Below are 17,136 nucleotides of genomic sequence, written 5' to 3'. Positions count from 1 at the left end.
CATATACCTCGAGTACTCATTAATATCCTTTTCAGTACAATCCATTTGAAGCTGTGGTAATAGTGAATAATCAAAGTAGATGTCACTTATGCAAGACATTAACACATGTTGCAGAATATATGTATCAATGCCAAGAGAAACATTAATAAGAAGAGAATCTAACATCTTCCCACTTCGCAATTGCAAATTCCACGGCATACAGGACAAGCCTCAGCAATTTTCTCCTCAGTTATTTTATGATACCTGTGGAAATATTATTCCCATAAATGATTATGAAACCTAGAAGGAAATAAATAAATAAATAAAATTATAATGTTGTAGTGATGTGTAGCTTTCAAGTATTTCGACACTTTTCAATGAAGAAATCAAGTTCTTACCCATGTTTGTCGAAAGATCTTCCAAATCTTACCCATTAGTATAGTAGGGCTTGAGTCTTTGAATGATTTAGAAAAGAGAGTCTAAACGAGCCACAAAACACTCCAGAATCATCAAACTAATCTCAGAAATTAAAAGCCCCAAATCATAATTCCTCAACCCTAATTTTTTCCAATTTTCGGCCAAAAATTCAAACACACGCTCAGAATTCCCAGCTTTAAAACCCTGTATTCAAAAATTCATAACTCACTCAAATCTCAATGGATTTACACGTTCTTGGTCATTTTAGAAAGCCCATAACGTCTACTTTCCAGGAAACATATCAACAAATCCAAATTAAATCGGTACTGATCTGACCACGTCAATTTACAGAGGTTGTTCACAGCGAACTTAAAATCGATTCAAACTCACGTATCCGAGCACAAGAAATTCAATCCGAGCACCAAAACGAGCTCAAACTCACTTAAATTCCACAACCCAAGCTCAGAAATCAAAAGCCCCAAATCTAAACTAAGAACCCTAATTTTTTCAAAAATCCATTTCGGGTAAGAACTTTTCTTACCTTGAGTTCGTGAAATTTCTTGTTCCCGGTGCTCTCTCGTCCTTTTCCTGGGGGTGACTCATGGTCGGCGTGCTCCGGTGACTCGCGACCGTCGTGGCTCGTCTCGGTCGGAGCGCACGCACAAGGAGGCTCTGGTGGCGTGCTAAGGAGAATAAGGACAAGAAGATGAAGATGAGAGGATGGTGATGATGGTATGGCCGAGTTGTTCTTGTGGCCGAGAGAAAGTAGGATAGAGTGAGAGAGAGAATGTGAGAGAGAGTAGGATAGAGAGAGAGAGAGAGAGAGAATGAGAGCGTGAGAGCGTGAGAGATAGAAAAAAGCTCAGACTGAATTTTTTTTTATAACATGACCTGGAATTTGGGTGCGACTTTTCGCACCCAAAGACCTTTTGGGTGCGAAAAGTCGCACCCAATGGACCTTTTGGGTGCGAAAAGTCGCACCCAATGTTTTGATCGGTCAAAATTTTATAAAAAGGGGGAAAAAGACCGCTTAAAACATTTGGACTTTTGGGTGCGACAAAGTCGCACCCAAAAGGTAACCTTGATTTGTAGGTGCGACTTTGTCGCACCAAAAGGTATTAATGAACTTTTGGGTGCGACTTTTCGCACCCAAATCTAAAAAAATCAGCGAAAGTTTTTAGTTGCTTCAATGTCTTTTGGATGCGACTTTTCGCACCCGTAAGTCCTTTTTGGTGCGACTTTTAGGTGCGAAAAGTCGCACCCAAAAGTCATCCGCATCGAAAGACTGTATTTGTAGTAGTGTAAAATATTACAGAGTTAAAATAAATAAATAAAAAATAAAATTGTTCATGTGGTAGATAAAGAAATCTGGAAGATTAAAAAAAGCTTCAACCTGATCAGGCATCAGTAGTTGGAGCCTAACCATCATCATTTGGCACAATGGAGGTAGAAGTATGGAGGATTTCTCAGCAATTCTCATCAATTTCAGAACTACTTCGATCTCCCTTTTATTGTTTATGGAATTTTTTATCACTTCTTCTATGTGCTTGATCTCACCAAACAAAATGTGGGCAGTGAGTGCACACAATTCTAAAGACATGGGAGGCACAACTAGACCATCTGTAGTCATGCTGGGGAAGTTGAAGCTCTTAGGCACTCGAATGCAGGTGGGCATGTTGATTTCAGCAACATCGTGAGTCTGGAAGAACTTGTAATTGAATGAGATTTTCCCTGGAGGTACTTGAGAGGACTTTGACTCCTCATCCTTCAAAACATCAAAAAATTTTTTGAGAAGCATTCCATATAGCAAAGAGGGATACGTTATAGGAAGCTTAATGGCCTCAGAGCCAGCATGTCAAATGACTAGGTCAAACACGAATATCCCAAATCCACTGCAACGCCAGTACCTACCTCATTAATGAACTAAGCGAGAGTCAAAGAGATATTGGTAGAATGAGCTAAGGGAGCCTAATACTTCACACTAATCTTGTGAAGAATGACATATTTCCTGCTCAGCTTAGATGCAGGGTAAAGACCCTTGTCAGGTTATCCATCCAACTTGCCTCTAGCGATTTCCTTTACCAGCTCGAGCTTTGAAAGAACAAGATAAACATATATAGGTACAGTTCTCCCCAGAAACTCATTGTTAGGTCATGGAGAGAACTCGAAGCACTGGCCACGTACATAAACCTTCATGGAATCAAGATAATCAGGGTCTGTGATCTTCTCAGGCAAGTTGACAATGAACTCTCATACCAGGTGCACATGATAGGGACCTATGTTGGCCACAATTATCATCAAGTCTGCACCTTTGATGTACGTTAAGATCTCAGTGCAGTGCATGACCTCTTCAGACACCTCACATTCAAGATCTATGCTTCTCCTGACGACATACTTCCATCTACTACGTCGTGGAGGGTGGGGAATGAAATTCCATCCAAAGAACATTATGAATATCATTCCTAGATTTCTTTTACTTCTTCTGAGACTTTCTTTCAACCTCCTCTTCTTCATCCTGCAGGTTGTGTGCAACGTAGTCAGAAATATCATCTGGAACATTTTGTTCCTCTTCTTTATCTGAAATAGCCTTCTTTTTCTTTTATTTCTTCAACCTTCCTTTTCTTAAAAATAGGCACACCATTCTCAACCATTTTTCTTTTCTTTTCTTCCTTCTTCTTTTGTTTGAACATGAGCCTTCTTGTCAAGAGCCTTTTTCTTTTCATTTCCCTTTTTCTTTTTTGTCTTCCTCATCTTCTTCTCTTTAGAGAGACGAGGACCCTTGAGTGAGCTAGGTGTTTCACCAACCATAACTCTTATAAACTCTTTTTCAGAGATGGCGCAATTGTAATTTTCTGGACCATTTCATTGGAGTGGTGAAATTGTAAATAATTCCTTCATGATATATTTTCGATTTCGTTTGTTTAATGCATGAAAACTTTACTGTGCAGAAAGCCATTAGATTTGGATGGCGCAGATGTAATTACCATCACATATCTCTTGAGTGGTGCATTCGTCTATACTATATACTTATCAAACCAGAGGATTAGATATGATCGAAGTCGTTTGGTTAATAAACGATGGCTTGACTGCGTGGATATAGGATATGCGTATGTTTTTAGAGATTTTGTTGGCGCAATTGTAATTAACGACCATATATGTTCTGAGTGGCACATTTGTAAATACATTCAGACCAGGGCATGGGAAATGCTACCTGGTTGGTGGAATTCTAATGACCGAAATCAATTGGAGACAATAGTTTCCATTTTTCTTTAAAACTTCACCATTACAGTTGGACCAATCGTAATCTAATTTTGTATACTTATGGTACAAGATGGACATTGTAATTTTGGAAAAATGTTGAGCTACTCTAGCATGACGTATCTCTCATGATATCTAAAATTCTAATTGTTAAACAAAGAACGCAAAGCCTATTGATCTTCCAGTAGACTTGTTGAAATCTACCAGACCTTCCTCGATCTCGTTGTACGTCATGAATGCCCTGAATTAATGAGAATACCGAAAGAAGAGAAAGAATGAAAAAAGGAAGGGACAATTTCATTTTTTTTTCCAACTAAAAACGTAAATGCTAACACCTTGGTGTTATTAAACTCAAACAAACAAGTAACTTCAATACTAAAAATACTCAGACTGATCTACACTAATTCCATGCCCCTCCATTAATCATCACCTCTATTCCAAGCCGCCGGACTTGGCACGCTCAACGCCGCTCGCTTTTTGTTTTCTTTCAAATCTCATTTTTTTTATTCCTATTTTTCGTTTTTGTATGAGCAAGTGGAAGATCGTGGAGACTTCGAGATCGGAGACGAGCATTCACCCCTCAAGATGGTGCCAAAAAAATGACAAGACATCGATGATCTTGTTCCATAGCTTTTTGTGTCGGTCAGGGACGGCGACTGTTGAAAACATAAGTGGAGAAAAACAATGTCCATGCATAGGTCCGTCATCCTTGGAAATTGCAACATTCTATTTCCCATGTATTTTTGTATAATTCCTAGATTAACTCTTCCTTGTTTTCATGTAAAGTAATCATGTTTACTTATCTTCATTATATGTATAAATAGAGGCTTCACCTCTCATAACAAGATAACGAAATAAAAAGATTCATTCTTCATATTTCTACATGGTATCAGAGCTCAGAAATTCAATCATCATGAACTGCTTAAAAAACTCATCCGCCCTCAACACCACTTCGACCACCTCGCATACGTCACCCACTCTATCTCACTCTGAATCCTTCTCCCAACATATCACGAGCCACAAAATCAATGGCCACAACTTCCTACAGTGGTCTCAATCCATGCTCATGTTTATATCGGGACGAGGTAAGGATGACTACCTCACATGCATGGCTACATCTCCGAAGATCGAAGATCCGGCATTTAAGAGTTGGAAGGTAGAAAACAACATGGTGATGTCCTGACTTATAAACTCCATGTGTTGTCAATGGTGCCCACAAGAAGAGTAGTACTCTTTACTGTTGTGCATTTGATGTAATAAAGTCTCACGAAGACTCTTTCTTGTAACTGCTGAATCATTAATAAAAGTTGAAACGTTCATTCATTTTTCCTTGTCTGTTTGAAGCTTTATGATAAACTATAGTCTTTAGTCCTTAAACAAACCTAACAACATATGAAGAGACAAATGTAGATTTGCATGAACAAACTCTTCATGGTTTGCTTAAAACAATATATTCGCAATATAAGGATCAAAGGACTATTGACCTCAGTACGATTGTTAGGAGAATCTATGATGTCTTGTTATGGGGCATAGAGAGTTGGAGACTCTATAGTTCTAGGTATCTTCTGAAGGTACTGAATTGACCATTGCACTTCTAGAGACATAATAAGAACAAACCTTTTAACCTCTTATATCTCGAAGTCACTACGTATGAATTGCATCGTGCTTACCTCAATCCTGAAATGAGACATGTCATTTCATCGCTTACGTATTCTCATTTGAGAAAGTCAGAGTTCTAGATTCACTATGTGAAATAGACAGGACCTATTGGTGAAGTACTAAGTTATGAAGATGTCATGAGTAACTTTGTGAAGATCTCATAGATATGGAATTCATGTACAAGATTGCTTAAATGTGTAGAAATCAGTTTATTTCCTATTATTATTAATACCGGATTTGGTAAATAAGGGAAGGAATAACCGGGTGTAATTAGTTAGAATAGAAATAGGAAGTTTGTTTATTCTTTCCTAGAATAAAGGGATTTGTTTTGTAGACTTTTGTGTATAAATAGGCTCGTTTAGCCGTGTGGAATAATAACAAAAAATTCTCATCTAAAAACCTACATGGTATCAGAGCCGACTCTCTAAAAACCCTCCAGATGGAAGACACACCAACCAGCCAAAATTCCCCTTCCTCAATCACTCAAACAAACACCATGGAAACACATTAGTCATCTGCTCATTCTTCTATGCTCATCACCGGGCATAGACTTAATGGGAGGAACTTTCTGGAGTGGTCCCAATCGGTGAAACTGGCGATTGATGGTAGAGGAAAATTGGGATATCTTACTGGCGAAGTGAAGACACCGAAGGAACGAGAAGCCGGTTATTTAGCCTGGAGATCAGAGAACTCGATGGTAATGGTGTGGCTACTCAATTCCATGGATGCTACCATTGCAAAGCCTCATCTATTCATGAAGACGGGGAATGAAATCTGGGTATCAATCCGGGAGACGTACTCTGATCTGGGAAATTCATCGCAGATCTTCGAATTGAAGACAAGGCTGTGGAAATCCATACAAGGAGAGAGAGAAGTGACGACCTACTACAACGAGATGGTGTCGCTGTGGCAAGAATTGGATCAATGCCATGATGACAAGTGGGAAAGTGCGGCTGATTACGCTCGGAAACAAAAACGCGAAGAAAATGATTGCGTATACATGTTCCTAGCCGGTGTGAACAAGGACCTCAACGAAGTGAAGGGAAGGATTCTCGGAAGACGTCCGCTGCCGTTAATACGAGAAGTCTTCTCCGAGATCCGACTCGAAGAAAACAAGAGGAAAGTCATGAGTCATACCAGCGAAGATTCAGTAAGCCGAATTGAATCATTATCCCAACTCTGATGGGGGAACGAAGGAGAAAGGAAGAAACCATGGTGCGACCATTGTAAGAAGTTGTGGCATACGACAGAGACATGCTGGAAACTTCATGGGAAACCGGCCAAAGACAAGAAGAAGGAGAAGGCCTTCAAAACCAGTGCCGAGACCTCTCATGGAGAACAAGTCAACTCAGAACAGCCTAGCTTCACGAAGGAACAAGTTGAGCAACTCCTGAAACTACTAAACCTATCCAAACAGTCCAGCCTCAACAGTCCCTAATGTTCTTTCGCACAAAATGTTAAATCAGTATCTTCTATTCCTTCTTCCTACTCATGTTCAAAAAACACAGACACCTGGATCATCGATTCTGGTGCAAGTGATCATATGACAGGAAATCCAAATAGCTTTTTGACCTATAAACCGTGTGCTGTCAATAGGAAGGTTAGAATTGCTAATGGAACCATCTCAGCCATAGCAGGTCTAGGAAACATCCATGTCTCAACCACTCTACCATTATCCAAAGTGCTACATGTTCCTAACCTATCTTGTAACCTGTTTTCCATTAGCAAGATAACTAAAGCCCTTAAGTGTCGTGCTATCTTTTACCCTTCTTACTGTGTATTTCAGGAACTGGACTCGGGGAAGACGATTGGCAATGCTAGAGAATGTGACGGACTCTATATTCTAGACCAGAACTGGACTCAGATAAGGGGCGTCAAGAGAGCGCTTGATTGAATATTGTCTCCAATCTGAGTAACAACGAGATTTATCTAGTGCATTTTCGTTTAGGACATCCAAGTTTTTATTATCTCAAAAAATTGTTCCCTGATTTGTTTATCAATAAAGATCTTTCCAGCTTTCATTGTGAAATATGGGCATTAGCAAAGCATCATAAAAATACCTATCCACCTAGGGAATATAAACCAACTAAACCATTTTCACTAATCCATAGTGATATATGGGGACCTTCCAGAGTACAAACGTGCAATTGAAAGAGATGGTTTATTACCCTAATTGATGATCATACACGAGTAACATGGGTTTTCCTACTAAAAGAGAAATCAGGGGTAGAAAATATTTTCAAAAAATTCTGTAGTATGGTTCAAACTAAGTTTAATACTCGGATTCAAATGGTTAGGAGTGATAATGGACGAGAATACTTTGCAAAATATTTAAATAATTTTTTTGAAGAAAAATGGATTATTCACCAAAGTTCTTGTGGAGACACACCACCACAAAATAGACATATCTTAGAGGTCACTCGTGCATTAATGTTTTCAACAAAAATCCCTAGTTACCTATGGGGAGACAGTGTTCTTCATGCTGCATATTTAATTAATCGCATGCCCTCGAAAATCTTGTCCTTTCAAACACCTGTAAATGCTTTACAAAAATATTTTCCAAAATCAAGAGTGTTTAATTCTACGCCTTTAAAAAATTTTGGGTGCACGATGTTTATCAAAAATCCCGACCGGAATGCAAGTAAACTCGATCCTAAGGGAAAAAAATGTGTTTTTTTGGGGATAGCCCCGACTCAAAGAGGGTTCAAGTGTTTTGACCCTACTAACCGAAAAACCATTATCACAATGGATGCAAATTTCTTTGAAAATATACCTTTTTTTACTACTCATCTTCGGGGGGAGTTTGAAGGTGAAGATTCCGAGAGTCACAGGTTTGAAAATTCTAGAATAGACATTCTTATAAGTTCAAACAATCAGGAAAACTCAGAAAACTTTGAAAGTACTGATGTTCAAAACCATGGTGATATTGAGTCAACGAATCTTTTAAAAGAAAATGAACCAAGTATCACTTTATCAGAAAACGAATCTCAAGAGGACATGTACACACTACTACAAATTTGGTTTTCTGATGTGCATCACTATCAGGTGCGACTAGTCGCACCTGAAAGTCGCATCTAAATTACTTTCGGGTGCGACTAGTCGCACCAGATTGTCAACCTGAAATGTAAAAAATTTCGCTAAAATTGTTTTTGCTTTTGAGTATCAGGTGCGACTAGTCGCACCGGATAGTAACAAAAACTATCCGGTGCGACTGATAGTTTAAAATTTTAAGCGGGCCAATTCTCCCCCTCATTTTTTCATTCAGGATTGACGTGGCATTCTGGGTTAATTTTTTTTAGATATTATCAAGTGCGACTAGTCGCACCTGATAGTGCTTACGGGTGCGATAATGTCGCACCTGATAATTTAGGTTTTCTATAAAATAAAATCGTATGAACTTCGTCTTCCTCATTTCATCAATCGCCGATTTAAAAAAAAAACCCTATCTCTCTCTCTGCAACTGCGCCGCCTCTCTCTCTCTCTGCCACCTCCGCCGCGCTTCGCCCCTTCCACCCCCGCCGCCGCTCTCCGCCCTTTCCAACCCCGCCGCCGCTTATCTCTCTCTCTCTCTCTCTCTGCCTCATCTGCATCACCAGGAAAAGAGGAAAAAAACAGAGCTTTCGATCGGCGGCCAGTAGCTCCTCCGGCAAGCCGCGCGTGCGCCACCATCACCTCTCCTTCATCTTATCTTCTCCTTCTTGCTTGCGCTCGACTAGAAGCTCCTCCACCAAGCCGCACGCGCCACCAGCCACAAGGAGAGGATCAGGACCTCCACCGCGCTCCGCCGCCGCCAGCAGCTCCTCCACCAAATCGGTATTTCTCTCTCTCCCGCTCACTGAATTCGCTCCCTCTCTGTCTGGCTCTCTCTCTCGGTGTTTCTATCTCTCTCACAGGCTCGATCGTCGTCCCGTGCCTCCGGACCTTGCCGTGCGCTCAGTCCCGACCCCGCTGCCGAGTTCCTGTCCTCCGAGTCCCAGCCATCGAGCCGTTTTCCACGAGTCCCCGAGACCAAAGTCGTGCGTCCCGTCCTGGCCCGACCGTCCTTATACCTGCATGTTAGTTAGTTAGGTTTTATATATTAGTTAGCTTATATATTAGTTAGTTAGGTTAGTTTTATATAAGTTAATATGTTATGTTATTAGTTAATATGTAGGTTAGTTAATATTAGGTTAGTTGATGTGAAATATGTAGGTTAGGGTTTTGTTTAAATTTATTGTTTTGTTTTAATTAGTTTTGACTTATTGTAATTTATCAATTAGGAATTGTAATTTGTCTAATAATGAAATGAATAGGTTGTTTAGTTTAAAATTAGTTAATGAAATTAAAATTATAGTTGTAATATGCTACTTTGAAATTGATTAGTAATCGTATTGATAATTTCACATGTTTAATATTTTAATTAGTTTAGGTTAAAATGAAGTTTTTAATTGTGTTTTGTGACATGTTTTGATGTTTTGTGACATGTTTAGTATAAAATGAAGTTTAGATTAAAATTAAGTTCATGAATTTGTGATTAGTTTTGTTTGGTTGATTTAACATGAAATGTAATTGAACTTTAAATAAGAAAAATAGTTTGTGACATGTTTTGATAGTTTGTGATATTTTGTTAATTTCGGTTTTTCATTTATAAAATGTGCTGACCGAACCACGGACGTTCGATTTAGGCATGAGCTAATTTGTAGGATAGTTCTGGATGGTTTGTATATGCTTTTAAATAATTTTGCAGGTTTTTGGTTTGTCAGTATAATAGGGGAAACTCTGCCGAAATTTTGGTAGAGTTTCGAATCAATTAGTCTAAAAACTCCCAACTTATTCAATCCGACTTCAAAATAACATACAATTCATAATCTCTCTTTCATTTTGTTCTCCGTCCTTTATCAATAACTCTTCACAACCTTCATTTTTCGCTCTCATTCAGCAAAATGTCCAATCCAAGTAGAGATTGGATCACGGAGAATAATCAGGTGACATTGCAGTACAAAACCGGTGTTAACGAGTTTATTCGCGCTGCAAGAAGATTCGCTAACGAAAATGACAAATATCGGTGTCCTTGCAAACCTTGCAACAACGTGAGATGGCACGACATCGGGGTTGTCAGGAATCATTTGCTGAACAAGGGGTTTACCCCAGGCTACACAAAATGGTATCATCACGGCGAGCTCGAGCGTGCCGTCCTTCCTCATGAAGAAGATTCCATCGGAGGAACAGATCAGAGAGGAGTATGAGGATTGCACGGTGCTGTGGAGGATATCAGGGATCACAAGGATTTCGACGATGCTAGTGGAAGACCTCTTCGCCGAGTTGGAAGCGGAATTGTACCCTGGATGCAAAGAGTTTTCTTCTTTGTCCTTCTTGGTTTCCTGGATGCACCTCAAAGTCACGAACCATTGGACGAACAAGTCGTTCACAGAACTCTTGCAGCTCTTGAAGAAGTCTCATCCAGCTGGTAATCGAATTCCGGAGAAGTATTACGAGATGATCGATGCGTGTATTAACGACTGTTTCCTATTTCGAAAAGATCTCGCGGAAGCCAACGCGTGCCCAGTATGCAACGAGAGCAGATGGAAGCCAACCGGGAAAATGATACCGCAAAAGATTTTGCGATATTTTCCCCTGAAAGATCGATTGAAGCGGTTGTACGCGTCTCGACACACGTCGCTTCTGATGCAGTGGCATGAAAGAGATCGCGTCAGGGAAGTTGGTGTTCTACGACATCCTACGGATGGTACGACGTGGAAAAACCTTTGCGAGAGATACCCAGACTTTGCTGCAGAGTCTCGAAACGTGCGGCTTGGACTAGCTGCGGATGGATTCAATCCGTTCGGAGAATTCAGTCTATCATACAGCATGTGGCCTGTGGTACTAACTGCGTACAACTTGCCGCCTTGGTTGTGCATGAAGAAAGATACTTGATGCTGACGCTTTTGATCCCGGGGCCTCACTCACCAGGAAAGGACATGGACGTGTTCTTGCAGCCAATTTTCGAAGAGCTGAAAGAACTGTGGGAGACCGTATTCTGCGTTCGAGATGGCGCCAATGATGAAGTGTTTCGATTGCGTGCCACGCTACTCTGGATGATAAACGATTTTCCGGCTCGATCCTATTTATCGGGATGGAGTGGCCAAGGGTATCTCGCTTGCCCGACGTGCAACCTTGACACGCCGTCTTTGAAAGTCAGAAACAGGATCGTCTACTACGACCATCGTCGATTCTTGCGTCTGCGTCAATGATTGAGAAAAAGCACTGATCACTACAAGGATCGCCACGAGAAACGCAGTAAACCCGAGAAGTTGACTCCGCAAGACATACTCGCTCAATTGGCTAGTGTGTCTTGCACGACAACTGGCAAACATGCTGGCTCCGTGGGCAGAAAACGAAAGCGAGCCGAGTGCGAACTAAATTGGGCCAAGAAAAACATCGTTTACGAGTTGCCGTACTGGTCAGATTTGGAGTTGAAGCATAACATGGACTTCATGCACATAGAGAAGAACGTGTGCGAGAATCTTCTCGGAACCATGCTCAGCTTAGAAAAGAAGAACTACGACACAGATAAGGCGAGGTTTGATTTGATGGACTTGGGCATCAAGACCGCTCTCCACTTGAAAAAACAAGGGGATTCGTGGTACAAACCGCGAGCATCGTACACCTTAACCCTTGATCAGAGGCAGCGATTTACCGAGTTCCTCCAATCTGTCAAATTCCCAGATGGGGTCGCTGGGAATTTGAAGAAAAATGTTACTGCTGATGGAAAGCTCACAGGTTTGAAGTCGCATGATTGTCACGTGATCTTGCAGAGGTTGTTGGCTGTTGGTATTCGTCCTTTTGTGCCAAAAGAAATACATCAGACGATCTCCGAGCTTTGCAAATTTTTCAAGTTGATAAGTTCGAGAACCTTGAGAGTAGAAGATCTTGAAAATGCGCAAGAGTCTATCATCGAGATCTTGTGTAAGCTTGAGATGATATTTCCACCAGCTTTTTTCAAGATCATGATTCACGTGGCGATTCATCTACCAGAGGAAGCGTTGTATGGTGGCCCTGTGCATATGCGGTGGATGTACCCATTTGAGAGATACCTTGGGACGTTAAAACATTTTGTCAAAAATAGAGCTAGACCAGAAGGCTCTATTGCGGAAGCTTATGTTGTAGAAGAAGCTCTAACGTTCGTTGCAAGGTATCTTGAAGATAAAAAAAGTGTCGATGAAGTTCAAGTGCGAGAGCTCTCTATTTTTTGATCTGAGATGTGTGTGTCTTATGGGATGATGAAGCCGTTAGTATTAGACGATGAACAGAAAGAGAACGCGGAGTGGTACATCTATACCAACTGTCCTGAAGTGGATCCATATTTGACATAAGTTATCGTTGAGAATGTGTTTCAATTCATTCTTTTATATATTGCTATTGGAGTAATGTTTTTAACAACAGTGAGCATTTGGATCTCTTGAGCGAATCTGGAGTTCGCGATATTGAAGCGGAGCAAAGAAAGAGGTTCAAAATTTGGTTTGAGAAGAAGGTAATAACACAATATCAATGCAATTTTTTGATAAACGCACAAGTGCTAATCAATGCTTTCTTTCGTAACCAGATTTTTGATATGAAAGCTAGTGGTTCTGACGTGTCTGACGAGCTCTATTCGCTTTCTATCGGTTCTTTTCAAGTCGCCTATCAATATCCGAGCTGCTTTGTAAATGGCGTGAAGTTCATCACTCGTCGTCGCGATAATCAACGAGTCACTCAAAATAGCGGTGTATGTGTGCTTGTGGATGATTTCACTTACTATGGTTGAATGGAAGACGTCATCGTCGTGAACTGTAGGCATAACTGTAGTGTTGTATTGTTCAAATGCATTTGGTACGGTGACAAGTATCATGCAAACCGACTAGTGCACACCGATAAGACTCTTGGAGAAACGAGTGCTTATACTGCGAAACAGTGGTTTAAAGAGGAGCTGTACGTACTCGCGACTCAAGTGAAACAAGTTTTTTTACATTGAAGATCTTGTTAAAGGCGGCGACTGGAAAATCGTCCAGGAATGCAATCATCGAGGGATTTGAGACATTCCTGAAGTTGACCCCTCCAACTCAGCCTCGATCCCATTGACTATAGAGTTGTTAAACATCGAGCGTTTGAATCATCGACATGAAACAGATGAAGCTGAGTTAGTGACTGTCGTTGACGATGATGAAGAAGACGATGAGGAAAATGAGAGACGGGTCGTTTTTGAGGGAGAAGATGTTGATGTCGATATAGAAGATGATATTAACATTATAGGCATAGATGACGATGAATGAGTAATATCTTTTTAGTATCTTTATTTACTATAGTATGTAACCACGGTTTTCCTCCGCCATATGTAAGGTTTGTTAATAATAAAATCTGTGGTACCGTCCACGTTTTTTTAAACAGAAAACTAATATTTATTTACTAATATTGTTCACATCTTACAGGATGTCAGATGCAGGTGGAGATGAGTCTCCGCTACACCGTTCAGGAGCAGGTGGAGATGAGTCTCCGCTAGAGACACCGGGTTCCCAAGGTCCTAAGAAAACAAGGGGACCAACAACCGGCTCTACTTCGGCAAAAGCAGTGCTTTCGTCATTAGATTGACCTGACTATCATTCGCGATGCAAAGCGAATAATGCGCAACCAAAAGTCTAGATTATCAGGGACTTTCTTAGGCAAATGTTGCGGGCAAATAAATGTCGCCAAGAAAGAAATCCCAAAAGGATATAAAAAAGACGATTGGGAGAAGGTGATAGAGGAGTTCGCAACTGACGATTGGAAGGTAATGTATAATTCAAAAAAATTATGTTATCTTCTATGAAATCGAATTATAACGCAATTTAATATGTGCAGAAAAAGTCTAATCGCAACAAGGACAATTCAAAGAACAAGAAAACGAAGTCCACTCAAGGGTCGATTTCTTTCTTGGCTCATCGACATTTGAACGTAAGTTTATTCTAATTTTGTAATATTTTTTTTGCAATAAATGCCTTACTCATATTTTCATAAGAACTGCAGAGTAGGGAAGGTGGGATTTTGGCGTCGGCGTTAAACACGTGGGAGAAAAAACATCAAGATGATCAAGGCAACTGGACGACAGATTGGGCGAAACAAGCATTTGTAAGTTACTTTTGTTAATTACTTAATAATCAATATTCGATAATCTTAATAATTTTTTTAACATATGTTTGAAGGCGCAAATTAGGACTCAAGTCGAGGATATTCAGCGACAAGCAGCGGAGTCAGGGTAAACGTTTGACATACACCAGGAGGAGCAGTACGCGATGGATACTGTTCTTGGGAAACGTCGAGAATGGTATGTCGGGATAGGTCCCTCGATCCCGGGATCCTTGTATCTCTTGGCTCAGGCTCAGGACGACAGCTCGTCATCAGGTTCTTCATCAAGTCGTGTTCCAGATCCAGTGATTAGCGAGCTACAAGCAGCGTTGGCCGCACAACAGGTCGCAATGGAAGAGATGAGGCGTGAGCAACGAGCTCAGATGGAGGCCTTTCAGCGACAGTTCTTTGCCTACACACAGCAGCATCCGTCTCCCATGCAGACATCCCCCGCGATGCTGCACCCTGGGACGACGCCGCCATCAGCTTCAATGCTGAATGTTAAGATGCCGCCATCCGCTTCAATGCCGAATGCTCAGACGCCAGATTCGGTAGAATTTCAGTGACATCGTTCGAGTGGCAGCGCACCAGGACGCCAAGGCGCACGAGGAAGATCTGGCGGAAGAGGAGGTCGTGCATTCAAGAATTGGAACCCTCCGAGTGAAAAAGGGAAACAAAAGGAATAGGTTGTAATTTTTTTACTTTATTGAACGTAAATTATCAAATTTTATTAATTTAATATTAGAATTTCTATTAAATTATTTATATAATTATTATATGAATCAACATATATATAATAATTATTCTAATTAATATTATATAATAATTATTATTAAAATTATTTAATTAATTTAACAAAAAAATATTGATTCTAATAGAATTTTTTATATGCTGATTCTATTAGAATCAGCTTTTTAAAAAAAAAAAAAAAAAAGCTAAAGATCATCAAATGCGACTAGTCGCATCTGATACTTTCACGGGACTTTTGCACTTTCAGGTGCGAAAAAAATCGCACTTGATGCTATATTTTGTACTAGTGACAAGAATCGGGCAAGTGGTCTTTTTGAAAGAACATATAGGAGAAAGGATCAAGCTCAAGATATAGAGACTGTCACATCTCCGGCAATCCAAGAATCTTAATTGGAGAAAGAACCTAAGTAACTGAACCTATCCTTGAATCTGATTTACCTATTGCCTTAAGAAAAGAAAAGCGTGCCTGCACTAAAACTCCGTTATATCCTACCTCTTCATATGTTTCGTATTCTAACCTATCTTCAGCCTTTTCTATCTTTACCACAAACATATCCAATATTGTCATTCCTAGTAGTATTCAGGAGGCATTGGCTCAACCGGACTGGAAAAAGGCTATTTTTAAGGAGATAGAAGCTCTTAAGAAGAATCGGACCTGGTCTGTGGAAGAACTACCGAGAGGTAAGCCTATGGTCGGGTGCAAATGGTTGTTCACGCCCAAGTTTAAAGCTGACGGAACTCTTGAACTCCTCAAAGCACGATTGGTGGAAAAGGGGTTCACTCAGACATACGGGATAGACTACACAAAAACATTCTCACCAGTTGCCAAGATAAATACGGTAAGAATATTGTTATCTATCACGCCAAACCGAGACTGGCCACTGAGACAGTTTGACGTGAAGAACGCATTCCTCAATGGGAAACTTGAAGAAGAAGTCTACATGAGTCCACCACTCGGATTTGAAGACAGCTTCAACTCAAACGTGTGCAGACTGGAAAAAGCTCTATATGGACTCAAACAATCACCACGCGCTTGGTTCGACCGATTCACTCAGTTTGTGAAAGGGCAGGGATACAAACAAGCGCAGGCAGATCACACAATGTTCACCAAGTACTCGGTGGAAAAGAAGATTTCAGTGCTGATTGTGTACGTAGACGACATTATTCTCACAGGAGATGACTACGGAGAATCGGAACGCTTGAAGGATATGCTGGCAAAAGAATTCGAAGTAAAGGATTTGGGAGAAATGAAGTACTTTCTAGACATGGAAGTGGCGAGGTCGAAGAAGGGCATCGTTGTATCGTAGAGAAAATATATCCTAGACTTGTTGAAGGATACGGGGATGAGTGGCTGCCGACTAACTGAAACGCCCATAGATCTGAATCAAAAGCTTGGGAACATAGTAGATGGGGTTCCGGTGAATGTTCAGCAATACCAACGGTTGGTGGGAAGATTGATCTACTTAGCTCACACAAGGCCCGACATAGCCTTTGCAGTGATTTTAGTAAGTCAATTAATGCATAGCCCGTATGAGCAGCATCTCGAAGCCACAAACCGAATCCTAAGATACCTAAAGAGCTGTCCAGGAAAGGGGTTGATGTTTAAGAAAAATGAAACAAGGAGTGTGGAGGCATACACCGATGCTGATTGGGCTGGCTCAGAAAACCGGAGGTCTACCTCAGGTTACTGCACCTACGTATGGGGAAACCTAGTCACTTGGAGGAGCAAGAAACATAATGTTGTGTCAAGGAGTAGTGGCAAATGGCATTTGTGAATTAATATGGATCAAGCGGGTTCTTGAAGATCTTCATGAAACAGCCGAACTACCTCTACGATTATTCTGCGACAACAAAGCAGCCGTAAGCATTGCGTAGAATCCGGTCCAACATGATCACAAGAAGCACATAGAGATCGACCGACACTTCATAAAAGAGAAGATGGATGCCGGAATAATC

The 17,136-nt window shown here is 40.7% G+C and overlaps 1 protein-coding gene across 1 annotated transcript; it reads left to right on the top strand.

Moving 5' to 3' along the window:
- Positions 1-5,842: 5,842 nt before the first annotated feature.
- LOC149394953 (uncharacterized) lies at positions 5,843-7,207 on the top strand. Its single transcript, XM_089614166.1, has 2 exons — positions 5,843-6,463; positions 7,100-7,207. The coding sequence occupies exons 1-2, from the start codon at positions 5,843-5,845 to the stop codon at positions 7,205-7,207; spliced, it is 729 nt and encodes a 242-aa protein (XP_089470292.1).
- Positions 7,208-17,136: the final 9,929 nt, after the last annotated feature.

The sequence above is a fragment of the Urtica dioica genome, chromosome 5, assembly GCF_054948205.1.
Source record: "Urtica dioica subsp. dioica isolate 48M chromosome 5, U.dioica_male_clone48M_v1_H2, whole genome shotgun sequence".
Classification (NCBI taxonomy): domain Eukaryota; kingdom Viridiplantae; phylum Streptophyta; class Magnoliopsida; order Rosales; family Urticaceae; genus Urtica; species Urtica dioica.
Note: the sequence above shows the minus strand (reverse complement) of the source record. Positions and strands in the feature narration are given on the sequence as shown.